The sequence below is a fragment of the Panicum hallii genome, chromosome 2 (assembly GCF_002211085.1).
Source record: "Panicum hallii strain FIL2 chromosome 2, PHallii_v3.1, whole genome shotgun sequence".
Lineage (NCBI taxonomy): Eukaryota > Viridiplantae > Streptophyta > Magnoliopsida > Poales > Poaceae > Panicum > Panicum hallii.
Window position 1 is genome coordinate 20175528 of NC_038043.1, and position 21474 is coordinate 20197001.

Here is a 21474-nt window from a genome sequence, read left to right on the forward strand (position 1 = left end):
CTCATTTACTTAGAATTCGAGTACTTTTTGTTGTATGTTGATAGAAAGTTCATAATTTAATTCTAGCTGCATTCCTCCATGTTTAATGCTGAAAATTTTACCTTAGCTTTGCTTCAACATGTTTAGTTCACTGTAAAAATTTTGAGCCCAGAAACTATGTGCATGTTTGTAAATCTATTTTTGTTCAGTTTGTCTTGTTGAGGCTAAAATAAATACCTTAGGTTGGCAATAAATGCTGGTAAATTGTTTTTACACTCCTTATCAGTGTGTTATCATGCAAGTTAATCTGTGCTACCAGATCCTTGCTGCATGTCAAGTTGTTGCATTTATTTGGTTCCTAGATATAGTTTTCTTTTTGAGTGTTACTAAGAGGTGCTTTCCTACGTGTTAATTTCAGTAGCTAATTCTTGTTCCTGAGTAAGTCATGTTACCCTTATTGGATAATTATAACATGAGTTATGGTTACAACAAGTGTCTTTGTGCGGCTGCTCAGATTCTGAGCATGTGCTTTAAAGTTGATTGCTTATGCGTGATATTGTTTGTATGCTTGCTAAAACTAGCTCGTAACCCCAGTACAACTTAGCTAACATACCTGAGACCTTGTGACACTTGAGTCATTATGTACGATTTGGAATAAATTATGAACCACTTAAAGCTATATTTAGTCATGTGTGCTTGTTGTTACAATATGATTCTTGTGCCACTTGTTCGAATCTTGTTGTGCAACTGTAAAACAGATGAGAAGTCTAATCTGCAAGTGAAACATTTGATTTATATTTAACCTGCTGGTGGTGTGACGCTAGACTTAATTAGCTCTTGGTAGCCAAAGTCCTTGTGATAGATTGACTGAAGTTAAATTGTGCACCATGCCTGATGTGCTTGCTGCCCCTATGGCAGACTGTTGTGATATTTGGTTAACCTTCTCTGTCGGCACACTTATGTCAGCCGATTTATCGACTGAGATGTTGGCCACACACCCCTTTAGCTATATGCCCATAGGACACACACCTATCGGCCACATACCCTCAACCACACTACAACCGGCTGCACATCTGTAAAACATATACTCCTCGGTACAAGCCCCTCGGCCACATTCTCGTTAGACTAGTTCCGCGCTTGTGATCTCATCAGCCTAGTCCAATATTAGTGTTCTGTTCCACCTAGTTCTTGTAGCAGGTCTGATTTAGATGAACCCATCGGCTGTACGTCAATTGATTATTGTACTGACGTAATCAAGCCGATACAACCACACCTAGTTACCTAGGATAACACTTAAGCACATCTCAGTTAAGCACCGTTAGTGCAGAGTAGGACAATCAGCTACACGGCTGATATTGCCCAGTAGATATAGAAGAACATTAAGGATGGAAACCAGCTACACAGCCGACCCACCAATCGGCTGAACACGCCGAGGCCAAACCACACAAATACATAGTTCGACTAGTCTACCAATACACTGATCGGCTACTTTGTGCCGATTCACAAATCTAGTACATACGCACATATCAGCTCGGCTGATGTTCACACTCTCGACTAGTTTACCAATGCGCAATCGGATAGTTACATGCTACACGAGTCGAGTAGTTGTTGCACAATCGGCTACTTCCAATATTGAATAGTTGCATACACTGATCGACTAGTGTACTGATGTTCACAGATCTACTAGTTTGCTAAAAACACAAATCGGCTAAGCCGATGCGCAGTGATCAGCTAGACATCCGGTTAGATGACATATTGGCTGCACCCGCCGAAGCACACCACCACAGATCGGCAAGTTAGCACAGTAAGAATCTCTGTTAGGCACAACCGATACAGCTTTGGCCAATCAGCTAGCACCCGTAGACATCCAATCGGCTAGACCTGATGCACATGAATCAGTTAAGGCCAAGGCCAATGCACCAACCAATTGGACAGACCAGAAACATGCTGATAATCCAATCGGCAAGATCCTTCCTTGATCTATCCTTGAAGCACCGTACCATTAACATTCCTATCCATATCAGCCAATTTGACCCCCAGGTGAATTCAAATCGGCTAATCTCTTCTACATATATACAGAGACTGCTCCTGCCGATTTCTCTTCCAAATAGAAATCAGCATATTTCCTAAAACTGTATAGATAACCCCCTTCTTTACCAATTCTATCAGCTGAACCCCTGTTGTTTCCAATTGGCTCTGTTGTAACCTTTAACAAATAGCCAATTTTAATCAGTTGTCCAACTAAAGCTCTACCCAAGTTAGTTTCTGATCTTTTTGATTGTTATGTGAGTAGTATGTTAAATGAGTATTGGATTGCAACTTTATCATGAAGTAAAATAGGTTTATGTACACACTTTGAATGTAATGTTGCATTGCATGTAGATATGACTACTTCCGTAGACGGTACCTACAAGATATCCTAGGAATCTGCAGAGGATGTTTCTGAAGACCATGCGAACGTTGTTGCAAGATTCTCTGAAGGCCCGAACCCAAGTTCGGAAGATAATAATACTAACATCCCTGACTCCAGCCCCACCAGTAAAGGCAAGCCCCGGACATAAACCTACTATTTTATTTACACTGCAATCTACCTTTATATATATATATATACTTGTGCATTACGTTCTTAGGAGTTGTCTGGAAACCGTAGATGCATCTCCCTAGGAACCAATGTACTGAATATTAGAAACTGAGTCCGACTAGTGCTATGCTAATAGGACCGGTAGAAGTCGAGTGATTTCCTGTCACTCGCGCGATATAGGAATTGATTGATTACAATTCTGCAATCACTATAAGGATGACGGACGGGGTTATGTGTAGTATCTTGGAAAGAAAGGATACCCCATCTGTGTTGATGAATTTGGTTAAGGTCGCAGTGTGTGGTAGTGGCAGTTAAGCGTTTGAAAGTACTAGCCACATGCCGCGAAATATGGTAAGCGGTAAGCCTAGTAACCAATCGGCCCGGCAAGTGGACTCGTCTCCCACCACTCGACTTTTATTTTATGTTTACACGCACCGACTGTGGGAGTACGTTCTGTGGAGCAGACAGGAATACGGTCATGTAGTCGCGCTACAGACGTATGTCCTGCACATTGGATGTGCGTATGGTCCAACAGTCGCTTGTGGTGGCATTGTTTCACAACCCGGAATGAAAGGCAAACGGTTGCTTCGGAACGACCTGTTGGTGTTCCAAGCGTGTGAGTTAGGTTTACCTTGCAAGGGTTGAAATTCGATTCAGAATCGTCCATTTCTCACGAGGATTGAGACTGCTTAACTCTTTTGCCACATAGAGTAACAAGTGTAATGTTGTTGATGAGTAATACTGGTGTATGTTTAAAAAGACTCTACCTTGCTTGAGTAGTTACAGGTGCTCACTTAGAATGGTTAAAGGAACTAGAATCTGAAAGCTAAAATATGAAAGTAAGGACCTACTCTTTGTCGCTTTTCAGCTGAAACAAAACGCAAAACCCCATTAAAGCCGTCATGGTCTCGTTATGGGCTAAGTATACCCAATACCGGGTAAGCCTTGCTGAGTATTAGAATACTCAGCCTTGCTAGTTATTTGTTTTTCAGGTAATGTCTTTGAAGACCTACTCTTACCATGCCATGGCCTTATGCTTTGCCTGATGGTTGGTCCGTGGAGTGGGACCCGTCCCCGGCCAACCCTGATCATAACGGGTGATGTTATGCCATGGCTTAGCATGACGTCCTTACTGGCGACGTGTATAGTTATCGTACTTTGAATTTCCGCTGTGTGAACTCGAACTTTAAAAACTGGTTTGTAATAATGACTCTTAGTTTGGAACCTTTACTATTTCTGTAAGTTTTGTAATAACTTTGCGTAGTGTGGAACTTTATTCTACTTTCCGAAACTCTTGTAAAGTAATTTCCCTGTGTTGTAAAATAGGATGGTGACTGTATCTCTGGACTCACCTTCGTGTGAGGTAACCTTATTTGATCCTGTATCGGTGGTTTATCGGGACGCTACCCGACAGACCAAGGGATTATACCGTTTGAAGTACGTTGGAGCCCTCTAGAGTGGACTCGCGTGCTTGAGCCGGTATAATTCAGATTGGTTCTGCCACAGACCACTACCTAAGCCGGCCGCAAGACCGAAGCTTTGGCCTTGCTATGCTGCGCCGATAACCTTCCCCATGCCACCAAGCCACCTCCGCCGGCCGTTGCAACTCTGGGACATCGGACTCCTGCATGCGCCGCACGGCCACGCCGCAGCCTTAGGCATCTGATTGCCCACGCGCGTGCCTTCCCTCTCGCCATGTGCCCCAAGGCTGAGCCTTTCGCACGTGTTCCACCTCGCCGCCAAGCTTTGACCCTACCACCTCCACCGGACTGCCGCCTTCCTGACCTCGCTGTGGCCGTGTCATGGCTTTGTCGTGCGCGGTCACCATCCCAACATGGCGCGATGCGGCATTCATGTCGCGTCCAGGCCGCTGCAGCCTTTCCCCAAAAACCTCTCATGCGTCTGCCACACACACCCCCTCTTCACACACATGCACACATGCCACACGAGCCAGATCCACCTGGGATCCTTGCAGCTGCGCGCAATCCCACCAAGACCGACACGTGGGCCCTACTCATCAGTGTGTGAAGGAGCACCACTGACCTGTGGGCCCTGGCTGGCAGTGACGGTGGACCGAGTCAGGAAGCAGGCCCGCCAAACCACCAAGACAAATCAGCTTGTCCGGACTTAGCCGGCCCGTTGAGCCGCAAGCTGAGCTGATCTGCTAAACTTGAGCCAGCCTGCCCAGCCATGACGCGGACTCGTTAGGCGGCCTGCGAGCCAAGCCAAGGCGAGATGGGCTGAACAGAGTCGGCCCATCACCTTTCAGCCCACTAGACCGAGTTAACCCTTTTCTTTTTGCTTTATTGTGCTTACCCTTGGGCGCCACCTGTCAGCCTCTAGGTGAGGCTAACCAGTGGGACCACTGACCGGTGTACCGGAGGCCTTGACGCGTTGACCATTGACCGGCTAGCAACGCTGACATCAACAGGCCCATTGTTGACGTCAGCAAACCCGACCCCACCTGCTGGCGTCACACTGATATCAGCATGCCACGTGCCATGCCCGTGTGCTGACACGTCGCGCTGACTGTGTGTTTTCTTTTTCAAAATCCTTTTTATTAATTTTAGAAAATGATTTAACTTTAGAAAATTCATAACAAATTAACCGGACCTCCAAAAATTATCAAACCAGTTTCATAATTCTTCTGAAGTCATGATCTACTCGTTAGAGTAGATTTTCTTGTGATTTGGATTTTATTTGAGCAGTTGCACTTTTGCACTTTAGCCCCTATCTTTATACGTATTTAAGATTAGGTCCCCGTGAGAAGGAGTTGATCGACGTCCTGGACGACCAGAAGACCCGGGAGGCCCAGGAAGACTACTAAGAGAATCTAGATTCACACCCATCTACAATCTGAATACCTATTAGGTATTGCTAGCTAGATATGGTATTTGCTTCCTGTAGTAGCACTACGAGATGAACCTGCATAGCCTCTTTATTTACCTCAACTCGTTGATTTCCTATACACTTGATATATATATGAGATGCCTTGCTACACTTTGCATGGGTATGTGTGGGAATTGGTGGATAGTCTTGGTGTGAGTGGAATTACTCTTCTGAGGAGTTGGTGAATAGGGCTTTTAGCAGGGTGCGAGCGAACTTAACTCGATCTTTGGATCGAAGGCTTGAAGTGTGTGTCTTGGCACACTCCACATAGCACCTGTGGCGGGTGCACCTGTACGATCAAGAGCAGCAATCTCCTCAAACATAGCAAATTGCCATTCCGGAATTTTAGCGGCTTCCTGATAAGTAGATGGCTCATCAACAAAAGAATTCACACGGGGAAATCCATACTTGTCAGCAGGCCCAATAGCAGTACGATGTTGTAGATTATATCGTTGACCAACCTGTAACTCATGAGGAATAGTACGTGACTCATCAATATTATTAGAAGCATCAACAGTGGGCGCATCAGCACTGACAGGTGAGGCAGCAGACACAGACCCTCTAGATGTGGAAGTCGTGCCACGACCACAAGCAGCACGACGGGCACGGAAATCAGCCAACTTTTCTGGATACCAAGCAAACAATTTTCTGAACGATGAGTAGTCTTCTTGCAATGCTCACAAGGCTCTGAAGAACTGTCCTTTGCTGTATACGTCTTCTGAGGGGCTGCTAGCACACTGTGATGAACTGGCACATGTACTGGTACAGAAGATAACTGAGAAGAAAGACGTGTCTCTTCAGCAATCAAAGCAGATAATACATCAGCAATGGATGGAGTAGTGGGAGCATTGAGCAGCTGCTTGCGGATGGACTCAAAATCAGACTTTAATCCATGACAGAACTGATATATGAGGAATTTCTCAATGAACTTAATCTTCTTAGCACAACAGCCTGAACACCCATTATCACACTGAGGTACCATGGAGAGAAAAGGTCCCATCAAACGATCAAAGGCATTGTAATACTCCTCTATGGACATGTCATTCTGCTGAAGACCATGGAGACTTTGCATCAAATTGAGCAGGAGAGCACCACTGTTCTGAATGTAGCGCCCCTTCAAATATTCCCACATCACTTTTGCAGTGTCGTGATTCTCAAGACTCATAATCAAAGAAGATTTCATACTGGTGACAATGGCACTCATAACCCTTCCATCATCATTACGCCAAGATTTGACAGCAGCAGCACCAGAACCATCTTTTGACGTATGAACCGGAGGGTCATCAGTCAAATGAGATGCAAGACCAAAACCTCTGAGAACAGTTTTGACAGAGAAAGCCCACTCTCGATAATTACTGGAACCATCAAGTTTTGTAGAAATAGCAATAGCATTAGGCTGGGACATGATGATGACAAATAATGACAGCAATAAACACCAAGCAGCCGATGTATCCCTGTACAGCAGCTGATGAAGGTCCCAAGCAGGCTAATAGCAACACCAGACAGCAATGCGGCCAACAGAGCAGATGAGGGAGAGAAAACCGATGGTGGCCTGATGAAGCAGTCCGTAGCAGACTGAAGAATCAGCGCGGAGAACGTGGGGATGTCCGGCCGCTTGCACTGCTCTGTGGCGAGGGCTGCACCACGAACAGGGCGACGACGCAGCGATGGGTAGGAGTACAGGACGGCCGCGACAGGCGGATCCACGGACGGGCGGACGGCGGCTGTCGACGAGCGGACGGCCGCGCAGGCCCACGCACGGACGGCGCGGACAGGGGCGCGACGGATCCGCGGACGGGCGGAAGGCCGCTGGCGACGAGCGGACACGGACAGGGGCGCGACGGCCTGCGCGGACGGACAGGCGGATCCACGGACGGGCGGACGGCGGCTGTCGACGGGCGGACGGCCGTGCGGGCGCACGCGCGGACGGCGCGGACACGGACAGGGGCGCGACAGCCTGCGCGGATGGCACGGACAGAGGCGCGACGGCCGGCGTGGACGGCGCGGGCGACCGCGAACGGTTCCGTGACGGGAAGAAAAAAAATGGCGATGTGCCGGATGGGATCGTGGGTAGGCTAAAAAACTTGATTAGCTCTAACCCTAATCCATGGCTTTCATATCATATTACTAACCTCACGGATTTTCGAAGATAATTGTCTCTTAGGGATGAGAAATTATATATAGTCCTCATGGGCGTACAATATAGGGCCTTAATATGGTTAACAATGAGACATATCGATCTTAGAGGACTGGGCATCCATAACTTGAAGGTGATGGGATGGACATTTCAAATAAGGTGGCTTTAGCTCGAGAAGACTATGTTTGCTATTGCAGTTGCAGTTGAAACTACACTGGGGAATGGAAGGAATATGCTCTTTTGGACTGATCGTTGGTTACATGGCTGCTGCCTGGAAGATCTTGCTCCGAATGTGGTCCAATATGTTTCCGTAAAGATCAGAAAAAAGAGAGCTGTAAGCGAGGCTTTGCTGGAAAATGTTTGGGTGACTGACATTAGAAATGCATTTGGGTTGACCGGCCTAGCAGAATATAGGAATTATGGAATTTAATTTATGGTGTTAACTTAAATAACACAGACGACATACCTCGCTGGAAGCCCGAGGCCTCATGATGGTTCTCTACGCGATCAGCTTACAAAAGTTATTTTGTTGGCTCCATCCCTTTTGAACCATGGAGAGACTTTGAAAGTCTTGGGCGCCGTGGAAATGCAAGACCTTTTATACGGCTAGCCATCCGAAATCGCTGCTGGACGGCAAATCGGTTAAAAAAAGTGGGCTGCCACGTTCAGAGCGTTGCCTCCTCTGTGACCAAGAGGAAGAAACGATCCAGCATATCCTCACGTCTTGTGTCTTTCCAAGACAGTTATGGTGCGCTATCCTGCAGCCTCTAAACTTGATATGCTTGACACCCACCAGGAGAACTACTTTTGCTGGTTGGTGAAAAAAAGGCCGAGAGGAAATTTCAGAAATAACATAGGAAGGGGTTCAATTCCTTCTGTATACTTGGCACCTGGATCCTATCGAAACATAGAAATGCTTGTGTTTTGGATTCGGGGGCTCCAATCTGCAGGTGGTAATTCAAGCATTTAAAGATGAGGCTCACGCCTGGCAATACGTTGGGGCTAAGGGGCTGGCTACCTTATGCCTCGAGTTGGATGGACTCCAGGTTTAGTGTGTTTTGTGGTTTTGGTGGTCTGGTCCTGGCTTTGTGTGTTTTGTAAATTTCCTGAACCAACATATTATCTCTTTTTTTATCCTTCATAGCATTTATCCCGTCTTCACCTTCTTGTGGAGTGCTACTTGGGACAATGGCTAATCAATATGGTAATGAAAGAAATCCACCGGACAAAAAAGTGAGCATTTTGTACAACTGTGGCAGCATCTAACCAAACGTCGTCATGGCATGCAAGCCTAACAAATTAGGTAATACAGAAATATGAGCTTCTCCGACAAAGAAGCATCATATTTCTTAACAAGAACGGGACTTTTGCTCTTCCATTCTGCAAAGAAAGCATCTTTTCCAGCGGACATGATTTTTTTCCCCTTTTACTTGAGGACACAACACAAAACAAGACATAAAGCTGGCTTGAAAACACTTTTCCACACACTATGGCAATAGTAAGCATCTAATAAAACCTAAGTTCAAACTCTTGGCTGAATATGGTGCTTAATTAAAAGACATCACATAGATAGCTTTGGATATAAAGCAACTCTTATTAACAAAAACAAGCATGACCGAAAGAGAAGGAAGCAAGAAAGCAACCGACTTACTGGAAGTAGTTTCATAGCTTAAACAGCAACAACGCTTAGGAGCAGAAATTAAGGACCATAAAGGGAGTAAATGAAAACTGTCTGTAAAGGTGAGCAAGTAACAGGCAGTAGGAAATTATGTGCAACTGTTCTCCTTAAACTAAGGAAAAGGAAGATTATATGAGACAAACAGGATTCTGCAATACGAGACTTGGCTCAAGAAATCCATGTGAACCTCTTTAGATTCAGTAAAGCATCAACCGCTTCCAGTTATGTGAACCTTTCCTCCTTAAAATAAGGAAAAGGAGGATCATACTAGACAAACAGGATTCTGCAATACGAGACTTGGCTCAAGAAATCCATGTGAACCTCTTAAACTCAGGAAGCATCAACCGTTTCCAGAAATCCTGAATGGTTTCAGCTTATTTCTGGTAGAAACTGAAAATTGCATTTAAATTAGTGGCACAGTTGGCAGCAAACCAAAGCATCGGCATGACTTCTTTCTTGAAAATATATACTTAACAAAGGTAATGCCAATCGAGAGATAAGCCATACCGCCTATAAATAGGAACGATCATTACTACAGTTTTTGCAAAGCAACAAGTCCAGAACATCAGAATAATACTACTAGTCGGTGATCACCTAGTAACAGAATATATGGCGAAAGGAGGATATAAACTAGAGAAAAACGATGCTGCCTACACAGCCGTATCGGCCACGAGGAGAGAGGCAGAGGAAGGCAACTCTATGGTAAATGGCAGCGATGCACCAAGCCTTAATGCGTTACTTTTAATTTACTCCCACCGTCCTTCAGTTTTATCTATGTTTCGGTTTGTTCTTAGTCAACTATTTTTAGCTTTGACCATGAAAAGTATCTATATTCTGGGACGGAGGATGGAAGTACATATTTTGCAGTCTATTTTTATAAGAAGAGTGTTATGGGCTTGTGGCACTAACTAGAAACGGATGATTTAAGTTACTTTATCTGTGATCTTTCTAGCATGGGCTTGACACAAACTAAGCAATTAACTAGAAAACTATTATTAAGTTGTACAGCACATAGAGATTAACAAGTAGTCGTTCATTTGGCAGTTGAACGAGGTGGAATCAATTGCGGGCCAAGAAATGAGGTAGTGTGTGTCACAAAAGAAACACACAAATGAGGGAGTGTGTGTCACAAGACGAAAGCAGCAACTAATAAAAAGGTCGGCATTTAACATCTATTATTCTCTGTATTTTCTTAGTCGTTCAAATTATTTATCCCTAGTTCCATAGTATGATTTTGTATGGTATGTCCATATAACAAGTTGCTATATGTCATGTCTCATTACTTTTAGATCTACATTGCAGCTTCCGAGGGAAAGTAAGCCTAAGAAGAAGAGAACTATGCTACGCCCAATTGTAGGTGCTGCACTTAAATTTCATGAAGATGATGATATGGACATTGCAAGTGCAGAATTTACAGGAACCGATGCATAAAAAGATCACCTTAAGAAAAACAACCTTTCGTCGCGCACGTTAATGTGGACACAATTTGATCCGGTACTAAATCTGCCACAGAGCCATTTTAGTACCGGGATTAAATTTAAAAGTTCCTGGACCTATTTTAGTACCGGATCCAAATTTGAAAGCCCTCGAAGCCGTTTTAGTAGCGGGACACCACCTGTCACACCCGGTTTTAAGAACAAAACCGAATGCATAATCCATACATATAGTAACTTCATTAGTGAATAATCAGCAACAGTATCACGAAAAGAAATTTAAAAGACTATAAAGATTATCAGAGTTATACAGCTTATCCTAAAAATGAAGACTCCAAACTTCACAGGCAATCGACTGGGGGTTGCGTAGACCTAGAACTCAGCAGCATCTTCAAAAGACTTCACATCACTTTCTCCTTTGAGCAGCAATTATAACAAGCGTGAGTACACTTATAGTTGTTACTCAGCAAGTGTTGGGAATTATATGACATGAAGGCCAGAATCAAGGAAAGGCTGACTGGCTTACTGCGATAAGTAATTTTAGTTGGTCAAATTTTATTAGCACCTGATTACTAAAGTATAAGTTTATACCAAAATCCACATTAAAAGAGATAGGAGAGATACAGCATAACCATAACCATAACCATAAACATGGTACACGATTTAATTCATTTTCAAGTTCAACTCCAAGCCACTCTTAACCGTGAGCATGGCTGATATATCAGTTTTCACTCTGCAGAGGTTGTACACTTTACCCACAATTCGTATCTCCTAATTTATCCGAGGTAGCTAGCCTCTTAAACACTTCCGAGGTGAGTGGCAAGAGATTCACTACGAGGCCATTACAAAGATTCCCTAATTTATGAACATCTGCTAAGATTTTAGGCCACAGTGGTCATAACTGGCGGTACCTTAGCCAAGGACCATAAACGAAACCTCCAAGAGGACCAGGCTATACCCCATCAACACACTCCCCTCTTGCCCTTTCGGTAAGATCATCACAAGCTAGAGTTTCTAATTAATTAGCCAAGACCAGAGCCATATAGTATTGTGGTTGCACTGTTTTCCTGAGTGGTTCTCCATGTTACGATTAAAACATATGATCTTGTGATTAATAACACATAGCGCATGAACATGGATAAAACAGGTGTAGCATCATCATTGTTCTCATCATGGTTATAAATTATTCCCAAACCGGAACCAGTTATAGCAGCTAAGCAATAACTACCCAACATAAAGGTAAAACCCAGGTTGACAAGGAATGATCATAAAGACTAAATATATCCTTAATTAGGATCCGTCAAACTTAGGACACATGCATGCATATAAAGAAAAAGTTATATTTATTATGATTATTAGGACAAAAGAATGATTAAGGAAACACTTGCTTTTCTTTTAGAGAATAGCTGCTCAGAGTCTTCAACTCTTATTCTCGAAACTCTTAATCTTCAAAACTCTTGGATCACTCCTTCTAATGTCACACAAGCATCGGGCCCAAGCATTAAAGCAAGCAAACAAACAAGAATGACTAAGAACGGTTACACCAAATAAAAAGAAAGCTTTAAAAGAGCGTACAAAAGAATAGATCTCGTTACTACGGTCAAAAGAGCGCCAGAAATGCGAAAAACGGAGCTAGGGTTCAAAAGATAGCTATCGGGAGATTTATATTATAAAAGAAATAAAAAACTATAGGCTTTCATTTATTTTAATTCAGAAAACTAATGTAAAAGATATAAAAGAGAAATATCCCTAATTATAATTAACTCATATTATATTTGCATTTATAAAAATAAAGTACAACTTGATCAAATTGTATATATAATTGTCAATGTACAAATTATCCTATTTCAACAATTAATTATAAAAGAAACTAGTGAGAGCATATAAACACATAACTTCATATGATTCGTGTTGAACTAACAAATTAAATTACAAACATATTTAAGTTGATATTAATCAAATTAACATTAATTATGAGAACCGGAGTAAAGACTTAATTGGATTTTATTTCCAAAAACTAGATGAGAGGATATTATTCAAATTAAATTCATATCTAATTTTAAAAATAGGAATTATGGTAAAAACAACACTATTAAACGATAGCTTAGGGTTTTAGAAGACTAATGCAAAAAGAACGGATCGAAACGGATCTAAAACGTGGGAACTATGCATGAAACAATGCTGCAGGGACCTATACGTAATTAACTATAGACTTTGGGGGTTAGCAGGAAAGAATTACAAGACACAGAAAATAATGCTTGCAAAATAGGAAAAGTTCAGGGTTAGATCTGAAAAATTCCACGGGCTGGATTGAGAAGATGTAATAGATCCAGGGGGATTTCTGTAATTTTCACAAGACACAGAAAATTACACGATAATTACAGAATTGTTCAGGGACTAAATTGCAAAAAGCTCAAAACAGATAGCAATGGTGACCGGCAGCAACTGTTCTCCAAATTCCCGGCAATTCCGGGCACGAGAGAGCGCGAGAAGCGGTGCAAATGAAAGAGGATGACGAGGGGATTTGATTCCATACCTTACTCGGGGACGCATCATGGTGATCGAATTTCGCGAGCGAAGAGGGCGGCGGCAGTCCGCTCATCCTGTTCTGGGGCGGCGGCTCTGGTTTCTGTTCTAGGTGGCGCTGGTCTAGGGCAAGGGTAGCGCACAGGGGAGGGCAAGTCCCAGCACTAGGCGTGGTGGAGCGCGCACAGGGCAGGGGTGGTGGCATTGGGCAGGTCTGGCGCGCGGAAAACAAGACCCCAAGCCGGCGGCTGTTCTGCAGAAGGCGCGCACGGCAAGGGGAAGGGCGCATAGGGGCAGCGGCATTGCAGCTGAAGGAGGGCAACGACGGCAGCAGAAGGAAGACAACGCAGGGGGCATGGCGTCCTGGTGGCCGGGGTCCTGCTCTTCATGTCCTGGCGGCGGCACTTCTGGGCTACAGGAGACACGATGCAGCGGGCGGGGAGGATAGGGGCAAGTGGAACAGGGGGCATGCGGGGAGGCGGCTGTGTAGGGGCGCACACTAAGGTGGTGTGCGGCAGGAGGGACTCACGGGGAAGGCTAGGGCCGGCGTCGTGGGCAGCAAGGACGCAATGCAGAGGCTACGGAGAAGGAAAGGTGCATGGCACGTTTAAATAGACGTGAAGATATTGTGCTGGGCTCAAACTCGGACGAGGACAAGGACGCGGCGGCGCATCGGGCTAGGACTCGTTCTTGAGTCCGAATTGCCCACGGGAGATGAGATTGGGCTGACCAGCGGATCCCATAATTTAACGAGCAAAGAGAGGATAGAAGAGGTAACGGAAAGAGGAAATGAGAATGGCCGAGCGAGTTTGGTTATGGGCTGAAACAGGTTCGGGTGAGGGCCGAACTTGAAAACAAGCTAACAGAGCTGGTTGAATGTGAACGAGTTAGGCGCGGAAAAGAGAAGGAAAGGATCAGGCCGAGTCGTTGGAGCTGACGGTGATCGAACATCGTCAGAAAAACACTGAAGATGAGCCACGAGGCGTTGTTTTCAAGCATGACCTGATCGGGGAGAACGGTTCGAGGACAGGGAGCTCGATGGGACATCTTAAGGATTCGAAGAGGATAAGGTTAAAAGGATATACAACAAAGATACGGCTCGGTCCGACTACGATGAGAATTTGTTATCAAAATAGAAATATTTTCGAGAACATATTTTTAAGCTTAAAATAAATCTAGAAAAGTCCAGATAAATATTTTAAACCACGAAAAATATATCCAGAAGAATCCTAAAAATTCCGAGGAAAACTTGGGAGATTAATTTGGAACTTGAGGATTCCCAATAAAATATTTGGGACTCATGAACAAGAATTTTAGAGGTTTCCAAATAAATAAAATAGATCTAACTCTAGGATAAATTGAATAATTGCTAGAAAAATCTTTAAAATTCTCGAAAAATCCTATTGATAGATGAACATATTGTAAAAGATATTCACATCCTAAATTTAAATATTTTAGGATGTGACACCACCTAGTACTAAAGGGTGCCATTTAGTACCGGTCGGTGTCTTGGCCCGATACTAAATGGTCCTCCATGGGTTATTTCAAAAGGAAAGCATCTCCCATCTAGTCATATATGATACGTAGGTGGGATGGTAATGAAGGTATACACAAGGCCGGAAGTTATGGGTTCGAATCATTGTGGTCGTGTACGCGCATTTTCGTGTGACTTGTCAAAAAATGTGCGTGTGTGCGGACCTCGGGGGTTCCTGCATTTTTTTTGTTTTTCTGGGTAGCGCGTTTAGTACCAGTTGATGCAACTGGTATTAACCATTTAGTACCGGCCAGACGGTACTGGTTGCGGCAGCCGGTACTAACCGCGCCATATGACCGGTACTCATGCTAGTTTTTCTAGAAGTGGATGGATCATGAATACATATTAAATCCATGACCATCTTAGTAATCAAGTTAATGCATCTACCTGATTGCCATCTCAAGTTATCTGTCTTCTGTGTTTATAACACTCCGTCATCATGCGTACTCCATTATTTATGTTGTAGTGTACTTGTTGAAAGAAGTGATTATCCGTTGGTTTCTTTTTAGATAATCTTTTCTCCAATATTCAACGAAAAATCTATATTTAATTAAGAAACAAAACATGGAAAACATATATATGCGGATTAAAAGAATATATAAACATATTTATCTAGGAAAGAAGGAAATCAGCATTGTGTGAAGGCGAAGTCACTGTCTCATAAAGAGTTTACAGGTCAAGTGTGTTCAGCCACGTATCTTTGAACTATTCGGATTTTCTACTAGCTTCCGCATCTTCATAATGAAAGGGAAGGATATGTATGACTCCACATGGGGAAGGATTTTCCTTGTTGTGGAATGAAAAAAGGAATCTAGACTATATTATCCATTTGTATGTTGAGCGCTTGCCTAGAGCACTTAATGGTCAGCAGTTGCAAGGTAAATGCTTGCCTAGGGCACTTAACGGTCAGCACTTGAAGAAATTTTATTCAAGTGTCGCAAGATTCTTGAGAGTTCGATTTGAACTACTTTTCCAAGGAACCACACTGGGCTAACTTGACTCTGAGATTACATGGCCAAGAACATGAATATTGTCCATACCACTAATATGGCTAACGAGCGGTCATTAATCATCTATGTTTTTGGTACGCAAGCTTTGCCTAGGCTTTGCTTTTGATGGAGATGGACTTCTGTGCTCTACTTGCTAACCCACTGTTGACAACCAAACTTGGCAAAGACCGAAGCTGACTGGTCAGCCTGGTCTGCCAACCGGTAAGACCGGTCGGGCCTATTGTAATCCGAGTTGATTTAGATTTGGTAATTCGGGGTGATTTGTAAACCGACTTATGAACGGGTACGACTTCCCCGGCCCATATATATGAAGGCTATGCCCGATTGAGGGTATTTCCAATTGAATCATACATACTTGCAATTACTTTTTACTCTCCAAACCCATCACTTTTCTAAACCCTAATTCTGTTCTTCTTACGTCTCTATGGCGTTTGAGAGTGTTCTGAGTGGCGTGCCGACCTCAAGACAACCCTAGCTCTACCAGCCCCGATGGGTCCCTCCCGGGCTGGTGGATCTAGGTTCTCGCGGCATCCCTGAAGGAACGAGTCTGACCAGCCTGCGCAGGAGTGCTGCAGGAGTGATCGTTGTGCCTGTTCTAGCGCATTCGTGCGTCGACCAGATTTGCATTAACACCCACTTATACCATGATCTAAATCTTGCCAAGTTAGATAATGCTCCCTCTCAATCCCTTTATAACCAACGTCAAATAATTAGGAAACTACCTGCTTTTCACAAGATTATGTTTGTATGTTGAGAAGACACTGGCGCTAATTCGTATTGATTAGGGCAGAGCCCACATAATGGATGTTTGTTCATTGGTAAAGATATTAGGCACACATAATCATTTTCATAGTGAGTAATATTTAGTTAATTATTTTTTCAACAAAGAACGTCATTGGTAAATATATTAGGCTCACATAGTAATTGTTACATTGAGTTTATTAGATAATATAAGAATGTGATTGAAGTGAAGTTGTAAATTGAAACAAAATCATCAGCCATGACGATACAATTTTAGTAGATACGGGAATCTAACTTGATCCATGTTATTTCTTTTTAGTTGTTGAGTTCAAGCATGATTTCCATAACTATAAATATTAAATTGATTTTCTCCCCCTTCATAGCATCCCTCTATTATTTATGTCCTTTGAAACAGATACACCTCTGTACTTTTTTGGCACTTGCTGTCAACATTCCACTTAACATGGTAACTAGAGAAGCATAGACTTAAGTAAACTCCAAGTTAGGTTGGGTTCAGGTAAATTTTAGAAAAGATCTGATGAAATTTTTGTGAGCCTGACCAAAGCCCAACGCCAGACCCAAAATTTTGACCGGTACCCACCGTGTGCATATGTCGGGTCAGGTTTTTTCGAGTTTGTCAGTTTTTTTTTTACATTGGCTCAGGTTATGGGTCAAATATTGCACCCCGCGCCTAGTCAGGTGCATGTTTGCAGCGGGCTAGGAATTGGCTGCCCGCCTTCTAGGAACTACTAGCCAGGTCGGGTTGCACCATGATTTTTTTCTAGCAGGTTAGGTCGGTTTCCTCGGGTAGGCGGTCCATGATCAGATCTACAGAAATATCACCGAAAGCAATGGCTGCAAAAAAGAAAGGAACAGTAAAATGCAGTGAAAGATAATAATCTACCAAATATCATTTTCGGAATTATACGCGGACAAGGAAGTAGAATGCCGTAGCTTTGGTATATATTATCAAGAGCCAAAGAAGGAGCATCTCTTTCAAACGTAATACAACTGTCATTGCAGAAATTAAGGACCATAAAGAGAGTAACTGAAACTACCTGTAACTGTAACTGCCGTCTCATGATAGCATAATCAGTTCTTAAACAAAGCAAAAGAAATATAGCAGGAGCTAAGAATACATAGATGCCAAACCAACAATATGCTAATACAGGACTACTCAAGAAATCCATGTGATCGAGCCTCCTTAAATTCTGAATGTATCAACTGCCTTATGATATTCTGAAAACTGCAAAGACCTTATTGGCAGACATTCACACTCTACAGCAAGAAAAAGGTCAAGAAAGTTCCATGACGTTTCTTCAGTATCTTTATATGAAAAAGGGTCAAGGGCAATCAGTTGGTTAAGCTTATTCTTCCCCATAAATAGACCTGACCATTTCTTGAGTTCTGCAAAGCTCATAGTCGAGAACTTCAAAACCATAGAATGGCTCAAGGAGGCAAGGGCAAGAAGCTGCCGTCTTTGCTGGAAAAGAAAGATGTGGCCAACACAGCCCGTACGGCCATAAGGAAAGAAGCTGAAGAATCAAACTCTATGGTAAGTGGCAGCACTACAACATTTGTCGATGTGCTATATTATATTACAGAAACTGTCTTTTTTATTATTACCTTCCCTCCCCTGTTGTGGATGAAGAGCATATTATTCACACTAAGCAGAGAGAAACAGGATTTAAATTACCTCATCTGCTTCCTTACTATATCAAATTGGTAAAAGCTAAGCATTTATAAATCTTGGTTGGTAGCGTTCATACTACATTGATCTCATATAACCATTTATTGTGCATTGGAAGATAGCCAGGATGGAAGCCATGGACAACCATGAGCTGAGGGAGTACATGTTACAAAAGAAAGGAACACTTCAGAGCCAGATGAAAGTAACAATTAAGAAGGTCAGCTTTTGTTGATATATTCTCTTGAGTTTTTAGCCATGAAAACTCGCTTGATATAGTATATGTGAAGTGGCAGTGCAAGTCTGTATCACACTACGTGCCTCATTGTTTTGAGATCTACCTGCTGCAGCTTTTGCGAAAAGACAAGCCAAAGAAGAAAAAGAGAACCATGTTGTGCCCAATTCTAGGCGCTACACTAAAATTTCACAAGGATGATGACATGGACCCTGCTGCTGCAGGAGCTGTAGGAGCCGCTGCATAAAGAGGTGGAGAGAAGAGAGATTGATCAACCATATGCAACAGAAACTATTTGTCCGTATCTCATTATCATTTCGGGCTAAATATATTTAGTGTCTACTCTCCGGTCTTTAATTTTCTCAAATACGCAAGAGGTCTACATATCATTGCATTATATTAAAGATAGAATGATTGAAACTTACAACCCTCAAAATGGAATGCCGGCACCCACGCACATCAGCTACGATGCTGTGATTACAGAGTAACGACCAACACAACTCTAGCTATCTAGTTGTATTAATAACGGCGTAGACAACCTATTTCTGTGGCTCCTGTCATGATCTAGAGCTCAGCTTCTTGCTTGATCCTCATTAGAGTGTTTTGCCATGTGGATGTTTCTCCGCGAAGACACAAGCATTATTCCGTTGCTTCCACAACGTCCACACTGTGAGGGCGAACAAGGTGTCGAATCCCTTTCTTTTGGCGGAGGCAGAGCGTTTATGGTTTGAGTGCAACATTGTTGGGAGTAGGGACCGATCGCCTGTCGTTCCACTGCAGAAGTGCAGATGACCCCGAGGTAAGAGAGGAGCGCTCACCAGACTTGCTGTGAAAAGGAACATGTGACCACAATGTGGTCACATGTCTCGTCTTCTTTGTTGAACATGAAGCAGGTAGTGTAGGATTCCAAATCAGGACGGTGCATCCGATCCACAGTCCTCGCCGGCAGGTTGCTGTCCAGAGAAACAATTTAACTTTTCCAGGGTCCCTTGTTTTCCAGATGAGTTTGGTGCCTTGGAAAGGGATAGACCCCTGATATAGCATCTTGTAGGAAGATTGGGTAGTGTACTTCCCATCAGCTGTCCATCTCCAGACAAAATGATCTTCAGTCTCACTGTCTTTCCAAGCGGTTGCCCATTGGCAATCAGGTCCCAAGTATGCAGATAGTCTACCTGGGCAGCGACAGAATGTCCCCCCGCGATGTCCCTGATCCAACGGCCATCCAGCAGTGCTTGAGCTACGGTGTTGATTAAGTTTAGTGCCCGGCTGGCATTTCTTGCATTTCTTGAGAGCTAGCATTTCCTGTTAGCATTTCTTACACGCATATTCATTTAGAAAAATACCATTTCCACATGTCCTCTGCAATTTAGTGCTATATAGGGATTTGAGCAGAAAGGAAGGAGAAACATAGCATAGGTGGCAAGGAGCAACACACAGACGAATCAGCTCTCACCACCGCAACTTCCTATGAACCAAAGAGCCCACTAAAGCATGTAAACTGACTTAGGATAGCGTGGTGCATAGACAACCGACTTAAGATCCCACAGGTCAGCCTCCCTGCAAAGGTTGGTGGCTAGAGGCGATTACTCTGGTTCGGCCGAACCAAGAGTGGGCCCTCTGGCCCCCCATCTTCCACGTGGCAGCTCCTCAACACTCCTCAATGGTGGTTGTGCATGCACCCAACTGTTTTACCAGCAAGGAACCGCCTTACAAGGGCTATAAATATGAGGGGAGGGGCTCCAAATTAAGACAGACCTCAACTTGCTCATTATCAAGTTTCTCTCTTGCTCTAGTCCATATGCTAGTGTAGTTTAGTCTGAAGTAGCTCTTCTTCGTGTTCCCGAGGTTTCTAGGAGTGTGTCGGTATTTTACCACCATGCCCACCGAGGGATACCCCCGAGGTGGTGAGTTTGTAGGTAGGGTGTCGCTGAGATCAGGAACTCGAAGGTGCAAGGAACACAAAGTTTAGATAGATTCAGGCCCCCGAGAACGTAATACCCTACGTCCTTTGTGGTTTGTATTGACTTAGGTGTTGATCGGGTGATCTCCCATTTGGAGGGGGTCCCTACCCTCCCTTATATAGTCTAAGGGGACAGGGTTACATGGAAGTTTTAGCCTGATACGAGCTCAGGAGTCCTACCCGAGTACTACTCGGGTAGTTTTCTTCTATTCTGACTAGTTCTAATACTATTCGAGTAGTTCTACTACAGTACAAGTAGTTCCAGTTGGTGTAGGGCATGGGCCATGACCCACCCCTTATCTTGTAACATGTACGCCATATGCGCAGTCTTGTGGTCCCGGGTCTGACAAGCCACCGAGCTCTTCGTAGTTGAGTACTGTAGGCTTCTGAGTACTTCTAAAGGCGTCTTCGAGTCCTCCCAAACTCCATCTTGAAGGTGTCTTCCGAGTACTTCCTTGGCTGCATCGAGACTTTGAGGTGCTCATGCCCCGAGTAATTGTTAAGTCTTCTTTTATATGAGGTGCGATTAAACTCGCACTCCATATGGAGTAGCCCCTGAGCCTTAGGTTGACTCGTAGAATCAGGGTGAGGGTCCATTTAATCTTTAGTTTTCTATCCTTATCTTCCAAAAGATTTGAAAAATAAGTCACTGATGATACGTGTCCCGCAGCCCCCGAGCCTTAAATCCAAATTCCTAAGATTTGGAATAAAGGATCCAAAGAATCGTGGCATGCAATATATGACAGTAAAGATTTGATGGTGAAGATGGGCAAGTTGGCTTAGCAATTCGAAAACCGTTTTTTTCAGAATGCATTCCCTGAGAAAATAGTTGAACAAATAACTTCTCCAAAAAATGCCGTAAATTACTGCTTAAATTAGATCTTGTTCCCTGAGTCAATGGCTAGATAAGACCTCTGGGTTAATAATTTGAAAAATTTCTTATTTCATAATAGAATCCCAGAAATAATGGTTAATAATTATCTTCCCGAGATAAATCTTCAAAAGCCTCTTGAATCGGGATCTTTTGAGTAGTTTTACAGCGTCCAGCCTTAAAGCATAAGAGCTGTCGCTAAAAACACGTTGA

The 21474-nt window shown here is 43.5% G+C and overlaps 1 protein-coding gene across 1 annotated transcript in view; it reads left to right on the forward strand.

The window, feature by feature from the left end:
* The window catches only part of LOC112880918 (eukaryotic translation initiation factor 4 gamma-like), a 164153-nt gene extending 144470 nt beyond the window's left edge, over positions 1–19683 (forward strand). The window contains exons 2-3 of the mRNA XM_025945645.1: positions 18317–18415; positions 19579–19683. Of these exons, the coding sequence (XP_025801430.1) occupies positions 18317–18415; positions 19579–19683 (204 nt within the window). The remainder of the gene's footprint in view (positions 1–18316; positions 18416–19578) is intronic.
* The last annotated feature ends 1791 nt before the right edge of the window (positions 19684–21474 follow it).